General features: G+C 38.6%; 2 protein-coding genes across 2 annotated transcripts; both read left to right on the forward strand.

The window, feature by feature from the left end:
- The first annotated feature begins 6 nt into the window (after positions 1-6).
- On the forward strand, positions 7-5710 carry LOC104824556. The gene is made up of 19 exons (XM_019203649.1): positions 7-77; positions 827-936; positions 1021-1142; positions 1284-1334; positions 1548-1667; positions 1764-1883; positions 2027-2168; positions 2304-2474; positions 2587-2742; positions 2843-2949; positions 3359-3449; positions 3603-3744; positions 3827-3916; positions 4054-4207; positions 4304-4423; positions 4567-4635; positions 4845-4961; positions 5048-5171; positions 5291-5710. The coding sequence occupies exons 2-19, from the start codon at positions 895-897 to the stop codon at positions 5528-5530; spliced, it is 2178 nt and encodes a 725-aa protein (XP_019059194.1). The 5' UTR covers positions 7-77; positions 827-894; the 3' UTR covers positions 5531-5710.
- Positions 5711-6872: 1162 nt separating this feature from the next.
- On the forward strand, positions 6873-23659 carry LOC104823692 (protein SABRE). Its single transcript, XM_010555374.2, has 23 exons — positions 6873-7200; positions 8098-8209; positions 8840-9106; positions 9873-10135; positions 10340-10532; positions 10948-11118; positions 11234-11311; positions 11777-12028; positions 12677-14785; positions 15325-17161; positions 17355-17443; positions 17691-18047; positions 18361-18479; positions 18594-18843; positions 19265-19489; positions 19681-19820; positions 20437-20509; positions 21157-21258; positions 21368-21550; positions 21644-21967; positions 22059-22226; positions 22485-22845; positions 23195-23659. Exons 1-23 carry the CDS (start codon positions 7130-7132, stop codon positions 23302-23304), a joined length of 7854 nt encoding a protein of 2617 aa, XP_010553676.1. The 5' UTR covers positions 6873-7129; the 3' UTR covers positions 23305-23659.
- The last annotated feature ends 1127 nt before the right edge of the window (positions 23660-24786 follow it).

Here is a 24786-nt window from a genome sequence, read left to right on the forward strand (position 1 = left end):
AAGGATGAGGGAACTGGCGAATCGGATCTTGTACTGTTTCCGTAACCGCAAACGCTCTTCATCCGCCGCCCGTCACTGTATGTCCTCTCCCTCTCTCTCTCTCTCTCTCTCTCTCTCTCTCTCGTTGTTTCCAGGTTCCAGACTCAGAAACAATTACTGGTTCAGTGATTTGCTTTGGGGAAATTTAGTTGGGTCTTCGAGTGATTAACCATTGCTTATCTGGTAATCTTTAATTTTCGTCACTTGTGGCCTACTTCATGATCCAAAAAGCTTCATTTTATTTTTCAACTACTTGAATGCTTTAAAGTTTTTTTCTTTCAAATTGCTTTCGATTTCTCGTTAAACAAAGATTATCACAGCCCAGCGAGGGAGAGAATCAAATTGGGTCCAGCTTCTTGTGTTATGATCAAATATTTCCACCTTCATTTGGAGATTTAGTAAGATTTTGTTCAAATGGGTTTCTCTCTTTGTTGAAATATTCTGAAAGAGAAAGGGGAAGAATTTACACAAGTAATCAAGTTCCGATTAAAGTGTTGAATAATACAGACTCGGTACGATATTTGCTGTTTTATTTCCCATGATCATTGCCAATTTGGTACGTTCATCAACTGAAAGGTTCCATCTTTATTTGAAAGGTTCTGTGTTTGGCCATTGACAAGAAAGAAGCTTCATTGACATGTGAAATTGGTCTCTTGGTTATGTGGATTCATGTTTTGAGTGGCCAAAGGTTCATTAAGTGGAGAAGAAGCAAATTGCTCTTTCCCCAAAAGCCAAATTGATTGCTGCAAAGAGAGAGTACTCATTCCCCTTCCTCTGTTTGTGGTAGGTACACATACCCAGGATCAAGGTGGTGATCGTGCTGGATTGCATCCTAAACATAAAAAGGGATTCAATATGCCTCCTCAAGCTGTCCGGTTGCATATCCATGACCGATATGTAATGCTGCTTTCTTGGTATACATATAAAGGTCCTCATCTTTGTGTCCTAGTGTGTTTCGTTGAAGATGGAAGTAATGCGCAGGTTGTGATGGATAATGGAATACTGCAAGTCACGTTATCGAAGCCCGGGGGCATCATAACCGGCATAAAATATGATGGTATGGATAATGTGCTCGAAGTTCGTAACAAGGAAACTAATAGAGGGTATGTCGGACGATATTTCTCCTTCTGGGTTATCATAGATATTCATTACAGCATAATCATATATGGGAAAAAATATTCTTTCTTTTCAATGTTTCATCCGTTTTGAGGATCATCGCTGAATTATGTGGACTGTATGTATAGGTACTGGGACCTACACTGGAATGAACCTGGAGGCAAGGGGATATTTGATGTGTATGCCCTCTCATATATATTTTTTTTTGTTTTGGTTCATCGGTTTGTTTTTATGCCCTGAATTACAAAGCTTCGGTTGTAAAAAGATAAGGTTATTCTTTTTCACCGTGTTATTTTTGTTCCTCTAGGTCATGAAACAATCTTACAAAAAATACAAGAAACAGCGTATGGTTTATGATCTAATCGGTGGCTTGGTCCTTGGTTTTTATGCAGCATCAGTGGGGTGGATTTCAGGGTTATAATCGAAACTCAAGAACAAGTTGAGATTTCGTTTCTAAGGCCATGGGATCCGTCCCTTGAGGGCAAGTACATTCCCCTGAATATTGATAAAAGGTCTATCTCAACTTATATGTAAATGCCTTTCTTTCCTTCACTTCACTGAGAAATGGAAGTAGACTGGATATGGACATAATGCTCTTTCTCTCGCAGGTTTATAATGCTTCGTGGATCTTCGGGATTTTACACTTATGCAATCTATGAACACCTCAAGGAGTGGCCTGGGTTTGAACTCGGGGAAACAAGAATCGCGTTTAAGCTCAGAAAAGACAAGTAGTAGTGTCAACCTTTCCCACTAATTTCTCTTTGTTTTTGCCCGAAAGAGATCCGTGAATGGAGAAAACTTCAGCAGATGTGATTGCCCATCAATGCAATCAAGGAAAAAAAAAATCTGCCTTTTTGTTTTATTTTTGCAGGTTTCGTTATATGGCTGTTGCAGACAATAGACAAAGGATCATGCCTTTACCAGATGATTTATGCAAGGGAAGATGTCAAACTCTAGATTATCAAGAAGCTTCCCTGCTCGTCTCTCCCTGTGATCCTCAGCTACAAGGCGAAGTACGCGTTATCTCGTTCTCTGTGAATTTGATTGCAAATGATTCGCCGTCATTCAAAAGTATATTCTATACTATTCATCGAGTCAGTAGAGTTGTTTTGTGATTTTTAGTTTTCATTTTTTTTTCCGGGTGTCAGGTAGATGACAAGTACCAATACTCATGTGAGAATAAGGATCTGAGAGTTCATGGATGGGTATGCTTTGATCCACATGTAGGATTCTGGCAAATAACGCCTAGTAACGAGTTCCGTTCGGGCGGTCCACTGAAACAAAACCTCACCTCGCACGTCGGCCCAACAACTCTAGCAGTAAGTATTTCAATCCGATGCAGTTAGTAGTTTCCACGAAGAATTTCGATAGTGGTAATCTTGATCTTGGATTTCACGGGTTGTTTCCCCTCTTCGGTTTTTATGGTTTCAGGTATTTCACAGTACACATTATGCTGGAAAATATATGATGCCACGCTTTGAAAGGGGTGAGCCATGGAAGAAGGTCTATGGTCCAGTTTTCATTTACCTCAACTCTTCTGCTAATGGAGATGACCCATCCTGCTTATGGGAAGATGCCAGGATAAAGGTTGGAAGAGAAAGGAACTACCTTTATTATTATTATTCAAGCAATGTGGAATTTAAAGAAGATCCATCCTTGCTGTTGATTTTTATGATTGAACCTGCAGATGATGACCGAAGTTGAAAGTTGGCCTTACAGCTTTGTAGCGTCCGAGGATTATCCCAAGTCTGAAGAACGGGGCGTTGTCTGTGGTAGACTACTTATCCGAGACAGGTACCCGAAATATTTGCTAGCTCCTGGAATTGTTCTCTTTCTTTTTTTGGCATCTTTTTGTCCCAGGATCCATGAACGAGACTGCTTCATTATCCTTATATGAACAAATGCTCTATTCTAGTACAAGACTCTCCTTTTACACAGGAGAGCCGCCTAGGGGATGGTTACGAAAACAACGATGTGGGATCCAAACAATACGAACCCTAGATCCGTTTATTTACTAACTTCCCAGCCCAAACTCAAAGATAAACCGACAAGAAACAAAAGCGCAAAGTTACAAAACCCAATAGTCTAGGAAGTTGCTTGCTGTGCATTAGTTCTGTTCAGTCTTTCTCTTTTTCTTTCTTTCTTTCTTTCTTTCAGACATTCCAGTTAATCACAGTATATTCTCTTTATAATCTTTGTTTAGGTATGCATGCAATGACTGTGTATCAGCAGGAGGTGCTTATGTGGGCTTGGCTTCACCTGGTGATGCTGGTTCTTGGCAAATGGAATGCAAGGTCTGGTTTTTTGTACAAATCATATCTTCTTTTTTTAATTATTCCCTTTCCTGTGTTCTTTAGTTGGATAATTTACAGAACCTTTGAAGCTTAGTGAAGAATGCAATCCATCCTCCACTAACTGTTCTAAATGTCTTTGAAATGTCCTAACAGGGCTACCAGTTCTGGACAGTAGCCGAAGACAGCGGCTTTTTCTCCATTGCAGACGTTCGCCTGGGCGAGTATAACCTATATGCATGGGTCCCCGGATTCATAGGAGACTATCGGAATGACTCTATAGTTTCTGTAACTTCAGGTACCTTTTGGTATCTATTCACTGTGTCAAACTTATAACTTCACTTCCATGTACGTGATGTTCATTTGTACATATCACGCAGGTTGTAAGATTGAAATGGGTGAGATTGTGTATGAACCTCCAAGAGATGGGCCTACCTTGTGGGAAATCGGCATTCTGTTTTGGTTCATCGGTTTGTTTTTATGCCCTGAATTACAAAGCTTCGGTTGTAAAAAGATAAGGTTATTCTTTTTCACCGTGTTATTTTTGTTCCTCTAGGTCATGAAACAATCTTACAAAAAATACAAGAAACAGCGTATGGTTTATGATCTAATCGGTGGCTTGGTCCTTGGTTTTTATGCAGCATCAGTGGGGTGGATTTCAGGGTTATAATCGAAACTCAAGAACAAGTTGAGATTTCGTTTCTAAGGCCATGGGATCCGTCCCTTGAGGGCAAGTACATTCCCCTGAATATTGATAAAAGGTCTATCTCAACTTATATGTAAATGCCTTTCTTTCCTTCACTTCACTGAGAAATGGAAGTAGACTGGATATGGACATAATGCTCTTTCTCTCGCAGGTTTATAATGCTTCGTGGATCTTCGGGATTTTACACTTATGCAATCTATGAACACCTCAAGGAGTGGCCTGGGTTTGAACTCGGGGAAACAAGAATCGCGTTTAAGCTCAGAAAAGACAAGTAGTAGTGTCAACCTTTCCCACTAATTTCTCTTTGTTTTTGCCCGAAAGAGATCCGTGAATGGAGAAAACTTCAGCAGATGTGATTGCCCATCAATGCAATCAAGGAAAAAAAAAATCTGCCTTTTTGTTTTATTTTTGCAGGTTTCGTTATATGGCTGTTGCAGACAATAGACAAAGGATCAACAAGCTTTTTGTCAACCATCCAGACAGGTTTGCTGTATCTTTTTGGTCTGAAAATGAAAAAAAAGGTACTTCAGATATATGATATATTTGTCCTGGATAAGAAGCATTCCCATTAAGCAATAAGAACATAAATCGGATCACCTTCAGGATCCCTGGGACTCCTTAAACGCGGGAAAATCTTCGATAGGAACCCTCAGTTTCGATGAATTATATTTTATAACTCTAGTTTTTTGCAGGTTCAGGCAATACGGTTTGTGGAGAAGATACACCGAGTTGTATCCGGAGACAGACCTGATTTACACCGTGGGCGTTAGCGATTATCGCAAAGATTGGTTCTTCGCTCAAGTTCCCAGGTAAAAATCCGTTCGAACGAGCTATCAGCCTAAAGAAATTTCCGGTCTTCTCGTAGTTCTCATACTACTGATTGCACTTACTTCAGAAAGAAAGGAGACGCACATGAAGGAACGACGTGGCAGATTCGGTTCAAACTCGAAAACGTCGATGGAAATGCCGTTTACAAACTTCGAGTCGCCATAGCTTCCGCAACACTTGCAGAGCTGCAGGTAAAAAAAAAGGATGCCTTCACCATTCCATGGAGAGATCGAGATCGAGATCGAGCTCGAGCTCGAGGCCATTTTCTCATGCCCGCTTCTTTCTTGCTGGCTTTGGTTGGCCGTCTCAGGTTCGGGTCAACGATGGGGAAGCGGCTCGTCCTCTGTTCACGACGGGTCTCGTGGGGAGAGACAACGCGATCGCGAGGCACGGGATCCATGGAGTTTACATGCTCTACTCAGTGAGCATTCCTGGAAGCATGCTCCTGCAGGGTGACAACACAATATTCCTGAAACAGCCGAGGTGCAATGGTCCCTTCCAGGGAATCATGTATGACTATCTCCGTCTCGAAGGCCCTCCCTTCTTCTAAATCTGGCTTGCAGGATCCGTATAGAGTCATGACTCATGCATATGTATACATTATACATGTGCCATGTATATGTATACATATGCCGTGTATATGGTCAAGAATCACACAATGGACAAACTTACGGATTTTGTCTATACGTACGACTTACGAGAGTAATAGTTAATTTACAGTTTTACCCTAGATTTTGTCCTCTTACTATTAATCTTATCATTTAATGTTCGTTTGAATATCAATAGATTTGAAATGAATTTTAGATGGTTTTTGAATATAAATATGTATTTGATTGATTTTGTATGTATACATGTGTGGAAATTTGGTCAAAATGAATTTGAATGTTCGAATCCGGTTTATGCGTATAACCGAATATTATCTCACGGATAATGAAATTCGGATACCCAATCATACTGTACCATAATGATATGATGAATAACTCAAGTTCGGATATAAGATGCCAATTAAAACTAATTGATCTTTTAAGATTATCATTTATTATTTAATTATTGTGTGAACGTGAGAATTTGGAATATCTATTTTTTTTTATAAAAATTGAATACAACGAATAATATATAAATATATCCGGAATTCATTTCTTTCAAAGTGAAAAAAATCCGAACCTGGTCCGAATTTGTTTCCAAAATATTTTTGCCAAAACAAACTTTTTTTCTTTCAAAAAATTCGATTCCGCATCTGATGTCAGACGCATTGCCGTAAAATTACATGAACTAACTTTTCAAATTCAATTTGGTATTTTATCATATTTGGTTCCACGTTGCTCTATTTAGTTATACAAAAAAATTATATCAAATTATAACCGAGTGTCATTCAATTCTTTTCGGTTTGATTCTATTACAATTTAGATCGGTTCAGAACTAACTTTTCAAACCGAAACACAACCAATGAACAAGTCGTTTTTTAATGTATTTTGATTATATTTTTATTTATTTGGCATTCTAATTTTAAAAAAACAATATATGAAAGTAATAACCCTATTTGGCTATCACATAGGAGCATGGGCCATTAAAGCAACACTATAAAGTGATAACTGTTAGAGTATCCAATGTAATCATTATTAATTGAAAAAAATCTTAAATTAATTTTAAGTAATCTCATTCGTTAATTAAAAATTCGAATAATTTTGACGAATGGAAACATAGTTGACTTTGGCAGCAAAAGTCATGAATTTTTTTTAATGCTCTCTGATACGATTCCCAAGGGACACTGTGGTAATTTACTCCCCTCAACAAGTGCATCTCACGCGCCGAACGCACTCACACCGACCTTATGGTACGCCTCATCTGACCTGATCCCTCCTCGGTCACACATGGTCGTCATCCCATCAGACCGGCCAAAATCAACAGTCTCTCTCTCCCCCCCGCGATCATCACACTTCATAAACCTCGCGGATCGGATCTTGTTCTGGGCACTTCTAAAATCTCACCAGCTCCTCGGAATTTCGCTGGTTTTTGATCGATTAGGGTTTGTTTTTCTCTCAGAAATGGTGTTCTGCTCGGGAATTGTGGCCTGCTTCAGTGTCGCCGGCGGATAATCTTTCTGATTAAGCGAACCAGAAGCGGTTTTCTCGGCGGAGTTGTCGTGGAAATGGCGGCTTCGCCTGCGAAATTCTTCTTCGGGTTCTTGATTGCTTCCATCACTTTGTGGATGGTCTTCATGTGAGTCCTCCTCCATTTTTTCTACCTTTTCTTTTTTTGCATTTTTGCAGTTGATTACCTATGATACTTGTTACGAATTTTGAGTTTAATCCTTGTCCTATCAACGAAGCGAGTTCAATAGGGTTTCCTTTCTCTTGGATCCACTTTTTCTTAACCTTCTGTTTTATCGTTTACATCTGGGAACTATACTGCTATACCATTTGGAATAGCTGATTACTTTGTATTCACGCTCTCTTTCTTGTTCAGCGTTTTGCATCTGGCACTGCTTGTCGTGCGTACCGTTGATTTCCTAAATATTTGCATTGCCATGTGTATCTCTCATCGCGTCTAGTTTTATTGAAGCGATTTTTTTTCCCAAACTGTGGTGGTGCTACTGGGTTGTCTCGTGTTAGGACAGCTCAATACGGCTGGCTTCATCTCAGTTGTAGAATGGAAATTGTAGGATCCATGGCCGTAAGTAGGAAATTTTACCGCTTGTGTAGCATGTGAAATGGGATTTTTTATACTATCTCTGCCCGTGGTCTTACAGGTTTTGTTGAATTCTTCTAAGTTTATTTCGACCAAAGAGTGTGGAATTTGCATCGTGTGTTTTCATTATAGGCCTTTTAAAGGTTTGCTTGATGTTAAAGGATCTGCTAACCATTTTGGTCTCAGAGAATATAGCTAAATTGTAAAGGACTTTGGTTGGTCAACTTCCTCATTTTTGGTGGACATACTTTCCCTGTACTTCTTATGATTGCTTTTGTTCTTTTGTTGAAAGTGTCCTAACAAATGACCCTTTTTGGTTTAAATGATACGACTCTTAAATATTTATTATTCCTTGTTCTTTGTGTTCTTGTGAATCAATTTGATAAGGTAACAAGAACCTAGCTGATGATGTCTTGATGTTTTCTCCAGACTTTGTTCTAGGTTGTTTGCCTGGATTCTTAGCCGAGTTCTTGGAGCATCCGTAGGGTTTCGGGTTGGTGGTTGGAAATGCCTAAGGGATGTAGTGGTGAAGTTTAAAAAGGTTTGTATTATAATGGCCTGCAGAATTTGCTAACGTTTTCTTTTGGCTGTTGGGTAAATTATCAAGCCAAAGTTGTTCCCATGGTGTTCACCTTTTACATTTGTTGTCTCATTTGAGACAAGTTGCATATTTTCGTTTCATACCTTCATCATGATGTGTCTTTTCAATTGAAAGTATATTGTTATGGTACCTTAATCTTGTTGGCTGTCCTATGCAGCATGCCCTATTCTCTCACTTATTGACATTCTCATGGCTCTATAATTATATTCCAAGTTTACTCTGTTTACTTTTGTGGGTATAAAGATGATGGTTTGACTCTGTAGGGTTCCACTGGCAAAGCCTAGTCAAGGAATAAAAACTTTTAAGTAATTTTGTTGTAGCTAGGGAATAATGCTGATGTGAAATCATTAGTGTTCGATGTTACAAATTTCGTTTTTCCGTTTTACCATTATTGATTCTTTGTATTTGGAAGACTATGTAGAAAATCTGCTGGTACTGCGGTAATAGCAAATCTTTTTTGGTGCATGGATATGTTTTTATATGAAATTTATTCTTGGCTAAAGTGTTCAAGATGACCAATTTGCTTTGAAACTGGAAACTATAATCTGTTTTGACTCGAGTGTGTTTCAGGGTGCCATTGAGTCGGTGTCTGCTGGGGAAATTAAATTAAGCTTACGCCAGTCCTTGGTTAAACTAGGCGTCGGTTTTCTTTCTAGAGACCCGAAAGTGCAAGTTTTAATATGTGATCTTGAAATCGTGATGAGGTCCTCAAATTCAAGCGGAAGTTCACATAAAACGAAAAGTCGGAAACCACGTACTTCAGGCAGAGGAAAATGGATGGTTGTCGCTAACATTGCGAGGTTTTTATCAGTATCAGTGACAGAGATGGTTGTGAAGGTACATGATCTTTTTTTACTAGTTTGACCTCAATAGCTGATAACTTGGGCCTTGCTAGTTCGGATTAGGGTAACAGATCAACATTCTAAGGGGAAAGATTGTAAGGATGATTTTAGATATTTGTCTTTTCTGAATCTTGTTGCTGCCTTAAGTTCAAAAATTACTTTACTAGAAATATAGTATGTTTGCTGGTGGTGCTAATTTGTCAATTTCGGTCTCTAAGTTTTTTCCATTCTATTTAAATTGTTAAGCTACCATTGTGCTATCTTATTACTGCTTAAATAATCGAATGGAAACTTGATCATTTCATGCTCATGTTTGCTAGAGAATTTAAGCTGAATGCATGTTTTTGTTGTTGAGAAAACAACCTGTGTTATGTTCAGAGATTAATGGCATTTGAATCCTTTGTACTCTTTATGTTGGAAGAAAACCCTGTTAAGACTGTAAGCTTGAGGACAACCTAATGTCTTAGATAGGATGAATTTTCTAACTTCCTACTCAATGCCATTAATTAATAATAAGAAGGAAAAATTTTCTGTGTAATATATCTACAATTTCTTCCATGGGTCACCTTGTGTTTTTCAAAAGTTTTGAAGCATAGAGTATATATCATTTCCATCAAGGTTGACCTTTGATCAGACTTTATGTGCATTTTTTTGTCAACATGTGCAATATTTATTTATTTGATCAGACTAGGCATCTCATGCATTTGTTTATAGAAAAAATGTTGAAACCGACATCTAACAACCTTCGTGAAGTACCGCAGGGCCCAAAGGCGATGATAGAAGTCAAGGAGCTCAAATTGGATATATCTAAGGATGGTGGGACAAAGCCAAATCTATATGTTAAGCTGCAGTTACTACCTATTCTGGTTCACTTATGTGAATCAAACATTATTTCTGATCATTCCTCAAACTTAAGCAATGGTAGATGTTCTGCTCTGCAAGCATCTTCTAGTGCACTAGAGAGATCCTCTGCCTTTTTCTTCTGCGAAGAATTTTCTCTTTCTTCTGAATTTGGTCATGATAGGTATTTTTCCAATTGTTGCTAGTTTTATATAAAATTTTCAATGGCTAATTTTCTTTTTGCATTTTGTGGAAACTTGGCCTGTGAGTGTGAAGCACAAATCTCAGTTAATCAATTACTTTTATATGTTGTGGCAAAAAGATTTGGATGTTATACTATGTTTTGCTTACTGCTCGTTTTTCTTTTTGTTGCTTTCCCTGAATGCAGACAAGCAGGTATTATTATACGTAATGTAGAAATTATCTCTGGAGATGCAATATTGAATCTTGATGAAGATTCATTTTCTAAAAGCAAGAGGTCATCAACTTCTGTTCATTCAGAAGAAGTCGTCAACAAACCTCGTAAACAACAGCAGCTGCTTGTAACACTTGCAAAGTATTCTGCATCTTTCCCCGAAAAGGTAAGCTGGTAAATATGACTTTGGTGTTCCATGGTACAACTTCACAATGTCCCCATATTTCTTTCTAGCCCAGACACCATAATGCGCTTTCTTTGATGCTACATCTTTTGATATAATTATTATGAATATGTGAGAAAATATAATTATACAGAGTGAAAGATGTAAACTTAATTAACTTTCTCCATGCGCCCTGCGCATTTTACAACCAAGGGAGCAGCTCCAAATTCCTTGGTTAGCTATATGGTGTTTAACTCTTAGACTAGAGACTAATGAGTTATATGCTTAAGAAACTTATTTCAAGTCAGCATTTGGCTTTGAGGCTTTCCGTGGTTTATGTAATGTGTAAGTGTGAAGCATTGATGGGAGACCTACTTAAGTCATCCAAAGCCTACTGACAATCAGTTATACTTAGCAGGTTTCTTTTGGTTTACCAAAACTGGATATCAGATATGTGAACCGAGAACATGATCTTCTTATCGAGAATAACATCACAGGCATTGAATTGAAAAGCGTTAAATCAAGGTCGTTTGAAGACACGGGGGAGAGTACCCGCCTTGATGTTCAGATGGAATTCAGCGAGATTCATGTATGGTTATGTTATTGAAGATCTTTAAGAAATTTGATATTAAGATCTCATCCTTTACTTATTTTCTTTGTGCTGACAATTGCAATCTCTCTCTTCCTCCCTCTTCATTATGCAGCTTTTTAGAGAATCTGGCTCCTCAATTTTAGAGATTATGAAAGTTGATGTTGTATCCTTTATCTACATACCAATTCAGGTAGGACTGCCCTTTTAACTTTCTGTTTGTCAAGGTTCTTTCCTTTGATGCTTTCTCCATATTCTGATGTTGCATCTGTGTGTTGATGACTGAAGTTGGGTTGGATATTGGATTCACATTCTTTCTTTACCTCTGTGCTTTCATCCTTTGTTCATTACTGCGGGTTTAATTCCCTCGAAAGAGATATATCAGCATCCACTGAAAGAGCAAGCTTATCATATGTCTGAGTTAAATTTCTGATACTGATTTCTGTAAAAGAAAAGAAATACTGTTACTGATGCTGGAATTACTGTAGGATGCAGTATGGCGATATACTTGAGTTTGTGTTCATGTCGTTCTCTTTCATTATGTAGATTTGCATTTCTTTCTTGTGTACAGCATTAGAATGGGTCAGTTGTTGTTGAAGTGGATAAGCCTTATTAATTTTGTGGTGGTACTTATCATGTTGTTGATTTCCTTGTTCAGCCAATATCGCCTGTTAGAGCTGAAGTTGATATTAAGCTGGGAGGTACCCAATGCAATCTCTTCATTACTAGATTAGAGCCATGGTTGCGCCTTCATTTCTCGAGAAAGAAAAAACTAGTGCTTCAGGATGGATCTTCCACTCTTGAGAAATCGAAATCTACCGATTTGAAAGCTATTATGTGGACTAGCACTGTTTCAGCCCCTGAGATGACTGTTGTGCTATATGGTATTGACAATCTACCTGTGTATCATGTAAGTAGCCCGCTCACTTTATGTTTGACTCTCATGACTGTGGTTGAATGGGATTTTTGTCTGTTGAAGTGCTAAGACAGGGGGGTTTGGAATTGAGTTTCCTTTCCACTTGCCAGTTATTATTTATTAATAACTCTTGCCATTGGATGTCTGGTTATGCTGCTGAATGTGAGGAAAATTAGTGGCTTCCTCTGTGCATGCTTTCCTTTATATCGAGCACTTGATTTTGAAGGACGCCTTTGTTAATATCTAGTGAGGAGTGCATGCTTTCCTTTATATATTTGCAGTAGCTCTGAAAGTTCAAAGCTAAAACTTTGTTGGGATAATGCACATATGCACATTCGCATATGTGCATGAACTGTAAAAAAGTTTTAAGTGGAATCAGTGTATATTTTTGTTGCTTACATTATTCCAAGTTATCTGACCTGCATCCCATTTATTATTCTCTGCACTAGATTTTGCGACAACATAAATTGAGGAGCTTTAAACTTCATATGGGTAACTGAATTATTGCTTAGCCACAAGATATATTGTATTTTCTGTGATAAAAATTCTGGTTCATATCATGCGTCCAGGCACGCTTGATTCTCCTTACATTGTGTTGTTTGATTGATATACATTTAATTCTTCCTTCCTTTCCATCTGCAGTTTTGCTCTCAGTCATCACATGTGTTTGCAAACAATATTTCTAATATGGGCACAGCCATACACATAGAACTTGGTGAACTAAATTTGCACTTGGCGGATGAGTACCAAGAATGCTTCAAGGAGACCCTTTTCAGGATAGAACCAAATTCTGGTTCTTTGATGCATGTGGCAAAGGTTAGCTTGGATTGGGGCAGGAGAGAGAGAACATCATCTGATGAAGTTGGTTGCAAGAGTAAATTAGTTCTCTCAGTTGACGTGACTGGAATGGGAATTCATTTTTCCTTCAAACGTGTTGAATCACTCATAATAAATGCCATGTCTTTTAAAGGGCTCTTGAAAAGTTTATCTGTTGCTACTAGACAGACAGTTACGACTGGGGGAGTGCATATATCCAAAGCTTCTGGTAAAGGAACTCGACTTATGAAACTTAACCTGGAACGCTGCTCCATAAATTTCTCTGATGATACAGGTTTAGACAATACGATAATCGAAGATCCTAAGTCTGTCAATTATGGATCACAAGGTGGCCGAGTGGTATTTAGTTCTTTGGCTGATGGTACACCACGTACTGCAAGCATTTTTTCTATTGCTTCTGGAGAATGTAAAAGGTTGAAGTACTCAGTCTCTCTTGAAATATTACATTTTAGCTTTTGCATGAACAAGGAAAAACAGTCGACCCAAATGGAACTTGAAAGAGCAAGATCCATCTACCAGGAATATCTGGAGGAACATAAGCCTTGTTCAAAGATCACATTGTTTGATATTCAGAATGCAAAGCTTGTACGTCGAACTGGTGGTCTTAAGGAAATTGCTGTTTGCTCTCTCTTTAGTGCCACTGAGATTACATTGAGGTGGGAACCTGATGCACATCTCTCTTTGTATGAACTCATTTTGCGGTTGCGATCTCTAGTATATGCGCAGAAGCTTAAAGAATGTGGAAATGAGCATATAAAAGATATCTCTACTGTGCGAGATAGTGAACAGAGAGAAGGGTTATCTCAGTCCAGTTCTGCTGATAAGCACAAGAAAAAGGAATCTATGTTTGCTATTGATGTGGAAACACTGATTATATCTGCCGAAGTAGGAGATGGGGTTGAAGCTGAACTTCAGGTCCAATCAATTTTCTCAGAGAACGCATATATAGGGGTGCTTCTTGAAGGGCTTATGCTTGGCTTCAATGGATCTAGAGTATTTAAGAGTACCAGGATGCAAATATCAAGGATTCCTACTGCGTCTTCGAATTTGTCTAATGCAGTACCGGTTTTGGCAAGTGGCCCTTGGGATTGGGTAGTACAAGGACTTGATGTGCATGTTTGCATGCCATACAGATTACAGTTGCGTGCAATAGATGATTCAATTGAAGAGTTGTTGCGAGGCTTGAAACTCATAACTGCAGCCAAAAATAAGATTTTTTCTCCTTTGAAGAAAGAAAGCTCAAAGTCAAAAAAATCTAATACGAAATTTGGCCGTATAAGATTTTGCATACGCAAGTTGACTGCAGATATTGAGGAAGAACCAATTCAGGGTTGGCTGGATGAGCATTATCAGCTAATGAAGAGAGAAGCCTGCGAGTTAGCTGTCAGGTTGAAATTTCTTGAAGAATCAATTGTCAAAGCAGAACAGTCCCTTAAAGGTGCTGGGACAAATGATTCTGCCGCTGGAAGAAAGATCTTTTTTGATGGTTCTGAAATTGATGTTGAAGATCCTTTTGCTATCGACAAGCTGAAAGAACAGATCTACAAAGGGTCTTTTCAGTCGTATTATCAGGCATGTCAGTGTTTAGTCCCCTCAGAGGGTTCAGGTGCCTGTAGTGAGGGATTTCAGGCGGGTTTTAAGCCTAGTGCTGCTAGAACTTCTGTTTTTTCTGTTTGTGCTACTGATTTTGACTTAAGCTTGACGAGAATTGATGGTGGTGAAGCTGGTATGCTGGAAGTCTTGAAGAAGCTTGATCCCATTTGTCGAGAAAATGAGATACCTTTTTCTCGATTATATGGAAGCAATGTTGACTTGAATACTGGAAGTTTGGTTGTTCAAATAAGAAATTACAATTTCCCTCTTCTCTCTGGTATTTCTGGTAAATGCGAAGGTCGTATAGTGTTGGCTCAGCAGGTAACGTTTCTTCTAGTTAGACTTCCTCATGCTATTTATAAAGTTCTTTTACTTTTTACTTTCCTGACCGATCAGTGTTATCTTGTTCATGCTTGTCACCTTTGTTACAAAGCATGAAATAGAAGCAGCTTATCTTTTGTGGAAAAAATGCTTCTTTTCTCAATTTGTGTCTGCGTATTTGCAGGACAGATTCAGGGAATAATATTTACCGTTCCTTTTGATGGAAGTTCAATTCATTGTTTACATAGAAGTGCTGTTTATTTTCTCAATGAATTTGCTTTCCCAAAGAATCTCATATTCTTAGATGTGGTTAATTCGAAAGTAATTTTATATTCTTAGGGTTTAAATTCGAGAGAGTAAAAATCATCTCCCTGAAGTCCTGAAATTAATGGATATTGTCTCAGCCCACTAGCCTCTGCCAGTGGCTGAACAAAAGATTGATAATCTCTCTCTCTATGTGTGTGTACCTTTTCTGGCCTGATATCACTCAACTGATTTATTGACTACTTTACATCTTTTTTTTTTTAATCTGAAATTAGGCGACATGTTTTCAGCCCCAAATCTCACAAGATGTCTTCATAGGCAGATGGAGAAAAGTGCGAATGTTCCGCTCAGCTAGTGGCACTACTCCACCAATGAAGACATACTCAGATCTGCGCATATTCTTTCAACAAGGAGAAATTTCTTTTGGAGTTGGATATGAACCAGCTTTTGCGGATATTAGTTATGCTTTCACCGTTGCACTCCGTAGAGCTAATCTCAGTCATAGGCATCCAGGTGCCCCCCAAGCTGCCAAAAAGGAAAGAAGCTTACCATGGTGGGATGATATGAGAAACTACATTCATGGAAATATCACTTTATTTTTTTCTGAATCAAAGTGGACAATTCTTGCTACCACTGATCCATATGAGAGTGATGATAAGCTTCAAATTGTCTCTGGTCCTATGGAACTTCAGCAGTCTGATGGCCGTGTCTTTGTCTCTGCTAAGGACTTCAAGATATTATTGAGCAGTCTGGAAAGTTTGATTAGTAGGCACGCTTTAAAGATTCCAGCCGTCACATCTGGAACTGCGTTCATTGAAGCCCCAGTGTTTAATCTTGAAGTTACAATGGACTGGGAATGTGAGTCTGGGAATTCATTGAATCATTATCTCTACGCACTTCCAACTGAAGGGAAGCCTCGTGAGAAGGTCTTTGATCCTTTCAGGTCTACATCACTTTCACTTCGGTGGAATTTCTCACTTAGACCTGAAAAATCTCACCAATCTTCTTCTGGTGCTATCAATCCGTTAGAGGGTATAACTGCCTATGGTCCAGAAGACAAGCCTGAGAATTTATCTTTTTCATCACCAACAATGAATCTTGGAGCTCATGATTTGGCATGGATAATGAAGTTTTGGGGCATGAATTATTATCCTCCTCACAAGTTGCGGTCCTTCTCTCGATGGCCCCGATTTGGCATCCCAAGAGTTGCCAGATCTGGAAACTTATCTCTAGATAAGGTGATGACAGAATTTATGCTCCGCGTTGATGCAACACCTTCCCTGGTAAAGTACATGCCTTTGGATTTTGATGACCCTGCCAAAGGACTGACTTTTAATATGACAAAGCTAAAATATGAATTGTGTTATAGTCGGGGGAAGCAAAAGTATACATTTGAATGCAAGCGTGATGCTCTTGACCTTGTATATCAGGGCCTTGACCTTCACATTCCTAAGGCTTTTATCAATAAAGATGAAAGCCCTCATGTCACCACAACAATTCAATTTTTGAGGAAAAACTCTCATGGTGCTTTAATGGACAGAGTACCCTCTGGAAAGGGCAACCATAAGAGGGATGAGAAGCATCGAGATGAAGGGTTTCTACTCTCATCAGATTATTTTACTATCAGGAGGCAGGCCCCCAAAGCTGATCCTGAAAGATTATTGGCCTGGCAAGAGGCTGGAAGGAGGAATCTTGAAATGACGTATGTGAGGTCTGAGTTTGAGAATGGAAGTGAGAGTGATGAACATACACGATCAGATCCTAGTGATGATGATGGTTACAATGTAGTCATAGCTGACAACTGTCAGAGGGTTTTCGTTTATGGCCTCAAACTCTTGTGGACCTTAGAGAATAGGGATGCTGTTTGGTCCTTTGTTGGTGGAATATCAAAGGCTTTTGAACCTCCTAAGCCTTCTCCCTCTCGTCAGTATACACAGAGGAAGGTACATGAAGAAAACCAAAAAGAATCTGGATCAGAAATGCATAAAGAGGAAACGTCGAGACCTTCTGCAGGTGTTGGAGAGAACTCTACTTCTCAGCATATTGAGACAGCCGGACCACTATCATCACCATCGCATTCAATGAAAATGGAGAACTCATCTGACATAGTTGGTATGTCTTGAATTAACAATGAAAATGGCAGTTTTTCGGATATATCCTATTCTTTCTCAAAGAAATGAAACGTTCTTGATCTGACTGAGTTTTGGAACAATTTAAGCATTAAGGCAAGCGGCAATGAACATCTTCTCTCTTCCTCAAAAGCATCATCTGTTTCTATTAACTTTTGACCTGGCTCTCTGACCAGGTAAAAGTGATTCTGAGGAAGAAGGGACTCGTCATTTCATGGTGAATGTTATTGAGCCGCAGTTTAATCTACACTCAGAAGAAGCTAATGTAAGTGAAAAGGCGTGCACGTAAGGCATGGAAACCACAATCAACATGGTTACCTTCTTTTAGCAACTGTAGTACTTGGGTTTTGACTAGTGAAGTTTGCCTTTCCTTTCTATCAGTCAAACCTCTCGAGGCATGCACATAAGCAATCTGATCAATATTGTTAGAACCATAAAATGCAATTTACTTTCTGTGATGTAAAATTGAGGATATTGACTGAGTGATAATCTTGCATTTTGATGATTATCAGGGCCGTTTTCTGCTTGCTGCTGTTAGTGGCCGTGTTCTGGCACGATCATTCCACTCTGTTCTGCGCGTTGGTGTTGAGGTGATTGAACAGGCACTTGGTACTGGAAGTGTCAAGATTCCAGAAAGTAGTCCTGAAATGACATGGACTCGAATGGAATTTTCAGTAATGTTAGAGCATGTGCAAGCTCATGTTGCTCCAACTGATGTTGATCCAGGTGCTGGGCTACAGTGGCTCCCGAAAATTCGCAGAAACTCTCCAAAAGTGAAACGCACTGGGGCTCTACTTGAGAGGGTCTTCATGCCTTGCGATATGTATTTTCGATATACTAGGCACAAAGGTGGAACCCCAGATTTGAAGGTAATGCTTTTTCCATACTGGCTGTAGCATAATTTGTAGTCTCTCACTTGACTTTTACTGATGGGTAGCTATATCTCAGTTGTCTGTAGTTCTCGAACTGTTCTGAGCTGAGCTTTGAACCGATAATAGAAGCCTATAAAGTTAAAAGAGGGAGCATCGAAAAGATAAAAGATGTCTGTAATATTAGTTGAGTCTGGGACTTATTTTTTCCTGCTGGATAAATTGGTCTTAAAGCTCATTGTGTTTACAATAATGAAATTTCATTTATTTTTCTTTCAGAAAATGAACCTAATTCATTTTTGTGGCCTTGCAGGTGAAACCGTTAAAGGAGCTCACTTTCAATTCGCACAATATAACTGCTACGATGACATCTCGGCAGTTCCAGGTTATGTTGGATGTTTTGACAAATCTTCTCTTTGCAAGGCTTCCAAAGTGAGTATTTAAACATTTATGAAAAAAGGGTCGATGTAGATTTTTCATGAACATGTAGGGCATTTTATCTTTCACCTTCTGTTGACTTGCTTGAAACAATTATTTATGATTCAGGCCTCGAAAAAGTAGTCTCCAGTATCCGACTGAAGACGATGAAGATGTTGGAGAAGAAGCTGATGAGGTAGTTCCAGATGGAGTTGAAGAAGTAGAACTTGCAAAAATCAACCTCGAAGAGAAAGAGCGGGAACGAAAGCTGCTTCTCCATGATATTAGAAAATTATCCCATTCTTTTGATACTTCCGAAGATCCACAAATGGATAGAGAGGGTAACTTGTGGATGATTAGTGGTGGAAGGTCCATGCTGGTAAGACTTACAATTTGCAAAAGGAAGTACTTTGATCCTACCTCATGATTATACTAGAGAGCAGAAGTGTGTATCCTCTGTCCCCCCTTTAACCACTCTTCCAAAGAAAATTAGGGGAGCAGAAATCAGAATTATATGTCTTCGATGATGTGAAATTGTCTCTAGATTCTCTGATTTCTTCTTCCACCTATTGCATATTTGTAATGTGTGCACGCAACTATGCAAGTCCATAGGGATGATGAGGGCTTAGAGTATAGTCACTTTCTGTACTTGTTAATTGGCATTGGTTCTATATTTCTTGTTCCCTCCTAACCATTAGTTCCTATCTGACCTCCGTTTCTACCCTTACGAGTGATTTTGTTAAATAATTTCCTATCTATCGCATAGGTTGATGTTGTACTTCTTGCTATGCCTGTTATAGGTGCAAGGACTACAGAAAGAGCTTTTGAAGGCACAAAAGTCTAGAAAGGCGGCTTCTGCATCTTTAAGAAAAGCTCTGCAGAAGGCTGCACAGCTCCGATTGATGGAGAAAGAGAAGAACAAAAGCCCGTCATATGCGATGTGCATATCTTTACAAATCAATAAGGTCGTTTGGAGCATGCTTGTTGATGGTAAATCGTTTGCTGAAGCTGAAATAAATGACATGGTAAGTTTGTATCTTCTATTCACGACTAGTTCGGCACATGTTAACTGTTGCCATCATGAGCAAACTATTGAATCTTAACACTTTTTTGTTTCACCGGATCCGGATCCTAACATGTAGTTAAAATTCTGATTTTTTTTTAATGCTTTAAAGGAGAAATCATGTACAATTGTTATGTGATTTCAAACGTGCAGATATATGACTTTGATCGGGACTACAAAGACATCGGTGTTGCTCGATTCACCACCAAGTATTTTGTTGTTAGGAACTGTCTGCCTAATGCAAAGTCAGATATGCTTTTATCAGCATGGAATCCTCCACCTGAATGGGGAAAGTATGTCATCCTTCCTGCATATTTACCTTACCTGTATTGTTTTTTATGTCACATGGCTTCCGAGGCATCAAGATCCGTGTTAACTGTTTCTTGGTTGCACCCAAAAAGTTAATGGTGGTGGCTTAAGAGTGAAAGTAAATGTAAAGCTATAGTTATTACTCCACATAATCTTGCTTCTTAAGGACTGGATAAGAACATTTTAGAGGCCATGGTATAAGTATGCTACTAAGCAACCAATACAGATTGCAGAAGGGCTTGATATGGCTTCGTTCTCTCCTAAACCGGTGTCATATACTCCCATGCTGTAGTTTTGTTGATTCAAATCCCCTCGATATTTTTGTCTTATTCTTTTGTCAGAGGCTTATTACTTGCTGAAGTATCATTTTTTTCTGAAAATTCCTCTGAATTGCACGTCACTAAAAAATAATCATCTCATGATTGAAAGAGTATCCATCTGAATCTATTGTGGTGTGTATCTAGTTAATGCTTAATCTTTAGGTAGCAGTTTATCGGTTCCAGGTTTTAGGAGCGCCTGGACACTAATGCCATTGAAACTTTCCATCATTGCTATATTAAGTGATATTTTATAGACCTTGATCCTCGATTTCATTTGCAGGAAGGTAATGCTACGCGTTGATGCCAAGCAAGGAGCACCAAAAGATGGGCACTATCCTCTTGAGCAATTCCACGTAATTAAACTTTTGTTATTTTATCTTTAAAATAGATTTTTCAAATTGTGTCGTTTTCCTTTAATTTCTTTATCAACTTGGTCAGGTCATGCAATGTCTTACCAAGCTAAGACGACATGACTTAGTCGTGCTAGTTAATATTCTTATTAGACATCACTGGATTTCAAACTAGGGTTCTGTGAACACTGGAACTGGACCATGGTTTCCACCGGTTGCTCTCTGCACTCTGTTGTTGAGCTTGAGCTGGCTTTCTCTAACTGCATATGAAAAGAATAGCCTCACTGGCCAAAGAAAATTGCTACTAATTGCAGCTATTCGGGGAACAAATATTTTATCCCTATGACCTTTTGGAGAATAATTTCATTATACTCTTGGATTCTTCATTCAAATAACACATTTCTTGAAGTGATATTTCTGAATGAGTTTTGTATAGAAGGATTTGTTACTAGTTAGTAGTTCTGGGAAACTCAGGATTTACTGAGAAGGTGTGTGCAGTTGCGGTGTAAGCAATTGTGGAAGTTGTATTGGTTCAAAAGTAATAGTCTGTGATACTTAAATGATTCTTTTTATCTCCCCTTTGGAATAAGATCATTTTGTTTGAGGTTGTCTTGCGTTTTATTTATTACTTGCAACCTTTTACCATGCAGGTGGAGATTTATCCTCTTAGGATCCATTTGACAGAGACAATGTACAGAATGATGTGGGAGTATTTCTTCCCGGAGGAAGAGCAGGATTCACAAAGGCGACAGGTCCGGAGTTAGCTTCAAGTATATGATAATGATGATGACGATAAAGGACCTGATTAAGAAGAATTAAAAATTCATACCAATGAGTTTTAAATTTTGTTTTATCTTGCAGGAAGTGTGGAAGATCTCGACTACTGCTGGTTCAAAGCGTGTGAAAAAAGGCTCATCCGTTCATGAATCCTCTGGACCAACAAGCCATTCCACAAAGGAGGTGGAGGTAGCATCGAGAATGAGTTCTGCAGTCGTCTCTTCCTCTGCGACCCTTCTGTCACAAACCAACACAGACAATGCCCAAGTAAGCATTTTTCTCTACTCTTTGCTTCAGACCATTGGCGTGGATTGTTCATCCCTCCTTATCTGGGTTTTATATTTGACATTGTATCTGCAGACATCAAATACGTTAAACGTGAGATCCAGCACTGGTAATTCAGCTCATGAGTTGAGAAGAACATCTTCTGTTGATAGGACTTGGGAAGATACGGTGGCAGTGGCAGAATCCGTAACTAATGAACTCGTTCTGCAAGTTCATTGTTCTACTATAGCATCTTCTGTTGAACAACAGGAAGATCCCTCTAAGCAGAAGCTCAAAGATGCAAAATCTGTCAAATCTGGCCGGTCATCTCATGAAGAAAAGAAGGCTGGAAAATCACAGGAGGAGAAGAAATCTAGGCCTCGAAAGATGATGGAATTTCACGACATCAAAATAAGTCAGGTTGGTTCACTAAAAATCCATAGCTGCTTCACTATTGGGAAATGCAATTCCTGGTTTGCTTTAACCACTTCAAATCGTTTTTTATCCCAAGGTGGAGCTTCTAGTTACGTATGAGGGATCGAGGTTTGTTGTAAATGACCTCAAATTGCTGATGGATACATTCCATCGTGATGAGTTCACTGGGACCTGGAGGAGACTTTTTTCTCGTGTTAAGAAGCACATAATTTGGGGAGTGTTGAAGTCTGTTACCGGGATGCAGGTCAGGAATGATACCATTATGGATCCTTGCTTCTCATTTCTTGGTTGCCATTTAATTCCACTTCTATCTGGAATATTATTTTTACGTTATGGATCAAACATCTAGATAACTTAGTATCTGCTTGATTTCACAAGTTTTGACATAGATTGTAATTCTCTCTGCTTGGTTAAGTTATATTATTGTGTTAGGACTACAAGGGAATGAGAGCCTACAGCTTTAAGCTTTTTCTTCCTTTTTTTTTTGGAATCTGATTTGCAGGGGAAGAAATTCAAAGACAAGTCACAGAACCATCGTGAGTCTACTGATAACGACTTCAATCTAAGCGACAACGAGCAAACGGGGAAACATGATCAACATCCAGTGACATGGTTTAAACGCCAAAGTGATGGAGCAGGTGATGGGTTTGTTACGTCCATTAGAGGACTCTTCAATACTCAAAGGCGCAAGGCCAAAGAATTTGTTTTGAGAACTATGAGAGGTGAAGCAGAGAATGACTACCATGGGGAATGGAGTGACAGCGATGTGGAATCCTCTCCTTTTGCTCGACAATTGACCATAACAAAAGCCAAGAGGCTCATCAGACGACATACTAAGAAATTCCGTCCAAGAACTCAAAGAGGTCAGCGAAGATCATATTCCTTTCGCATATCTTCCTTTTTTTCATGCTCTAAGACATGTTACCGACAATTTTGAATTGCCCGGGGCTGCTTAGCCATTCCTTCTATACAAACACACACACACAAGGATGAACTCACTAATGCATTGAGAGAGCACTTTCAGTAACTAGAAGGAAATTGTATGCATATATAAAATCTTCGTTGCTTAGTTGGATTATTCAAGTCTTTGGGACAAAGGGAACATACTCCTAGATATGTTGGAAACTCTGTTTCATGTAGACGCATACTCTTGGTTTGTATTGTTTTGATTTTGGCTGAACGTTTTGTTTTTGATTTTTTTGTTAATCACAGGTTCATCCTCACAGCAGAGAGAATCACTTCCGTCATCTCCAAGAGAGGCGACTGCATTTGATAGCGGTTCTTCTAGTGGATCATCGCCATACGAGGATTTTCACGAGTAACTGATCCAGCTCGTCGGACTGGAAGATGACAAATGGGTTATACAGGGTAGTGTGAGCTTCGGGTGAAGGCGGGATCTTTCAGGAGAATTGCCAGATGCGTCCATGGAAACAGAGGTTAGGAGATGTATTGGCTACTTCACACCATTGATGAGCAGGGAGAGGAATCATCAGAATTGCTCGGCCTTAAATGAATTGTCCTCTGTATAAAGTTCATTCTTTTCGGCGACTGAAATAGAATTCCGTTAGAGAGAGAGAGAGAGAGAGAGATCAACAGTGTTGTAAGTACGTTTGGTATATGGCACAAGTAAAAAAATAAAAACCACAGGTTTCATAATCTTCATTCTTTTCTCATTCATGTAGATTTTTGAAACGTGACATTTGATTTGGTTATTTTTTGTTTTGTTTTTCGAATTTTAGAAAAGACTATAATCGATTCGATTCGGGTTTTTTTTTAATGTAAAAATATTTACTTATAAATAAATTTTGAGCTAATTTTTTATTTTTATATTCGATTTTGTTTTGATTTTTTTAGATTTTAGAAATATCAAACATATTCGGTTAAAAAATACGGGTAATATATTATTGTGCATAGCTTTCGTACATCCACATTTCATCATTGTGAGCCTCAAATGGAGCATTTAGCAATAATTGGAAACCATCAGACATGCATGCATGCATACATCCACCCTTTCATCATTAATGTGAGCTGCATGGAGGCATTTAAGCCTAGCCAAAGTTGCGAATAAGGCCAAATGCTCTCACTCTCCATATTTGTATCTCTATTGGAATTTAATTGGTTATAGAGACGAAATCGAATTAAATACAATATTTTAGACCGACAAAATGGGAAATGTTTTGACAGATTGGCCCAAGAAGAGAGGAGAGAGGAGCTCTCGTGAACCAAATGAGTGGAAACGAACGAAAAACAGTGGTTTTCTTGTCTGTCACTACAACGTTAGGACAAGAGAGAGAGAGAGAGAAAAAGTTCACGAGCTTTACAAAGAATAACCTCTCTCTCCCTTCTTCGTCAAGATCTTTTATGGGAATCTTCTTCTTAATTTAATTAATAAAATCTCTATTTTTAATCTAATTGTTATATAGTTTGGATTCGTATTTATTATCGATTTATGTAAGATACTATAAAAAGTCCAGTTAACAAAAAAAAAAAAGATCATGTAAAGCCCTTTAGATGCAATTTTCTTTTTTTGTTTTTCTGTTAATACGGATTAACAAAATCTGTCCCGAATTTAGGTCTCAAATTAGAAAAAAAGTATTTACCTGGTTTCTTCCTTTCCCATCCCGAGATTAATTTGGACTTTCATAGATGGGTTATCCAAAAAAACATTTATGCAATGATTTGTCTTTTTTTGCATTATGTTATTTCCTCGATCCATACAAGATATATATATATATACATATATATATATATATGTATATATATCCAAAAGCACACAACAAAATGGGCCGTCGTTTATGGGACGC

The sequence above is a fragment of the Tarenaya hassleriana genome, unplaced genomic scaffold (assembly GCF_000463585.1).
Source record: "Tarenaya hassleriana unplaced genomic scaffold, ASM46358v1 Cleome4, whole genome shotgun sequence".
NCBI lineage: Eukaryota > Viridiplantae > Streptophyta > Magnoliopsida > Brassicales > Cleomaceae > Tarenaya > Tarenaya hassleriana.

Coding starts and splice junctions, on each gene's coding strand:
- LOC104824556 (XM_019203649.1), top strand. CDS start 895: ATGCCTCCTCAAGCTGTCCGGTTGCATATCCATGACCGATAT. Junction 2,475..2,586: donor TCGGCCCAACAACTCTAGCA/GTAAGTATTTCA, acceptor TTATGGTTTCAG/GTATTTCACAGTACACATTA. Junction 3,450..3,602: donor CTTGGCAAATGGAATGCAAG/GTCTGGTTTTTT, acceptor ATGTCCTAACAG/GGCTACCAGTTCTGGACAGT.
- LOC104823692 (XM_010555374.2), top strand. CDS start 7,130: ATGGCGGCTTCGCCTGCGAAATTCTTCTTCGGGTTCTTGATTGCTTCC. Junction 17,162..17,354: donor GAACTCATCTGACATAGTTG/GTATGTCTTGAA, acceptor CTCTCTGACCAG/GTAAAAGTGATTCTGAGGAA. Junction 21,259..21,367: donor AGGATTCACAAAGGCGACAG/GTCCGGAGTTAG, acceptor TTTATCTTGCAG/GAAGTGTGGAAGATCTCGAC.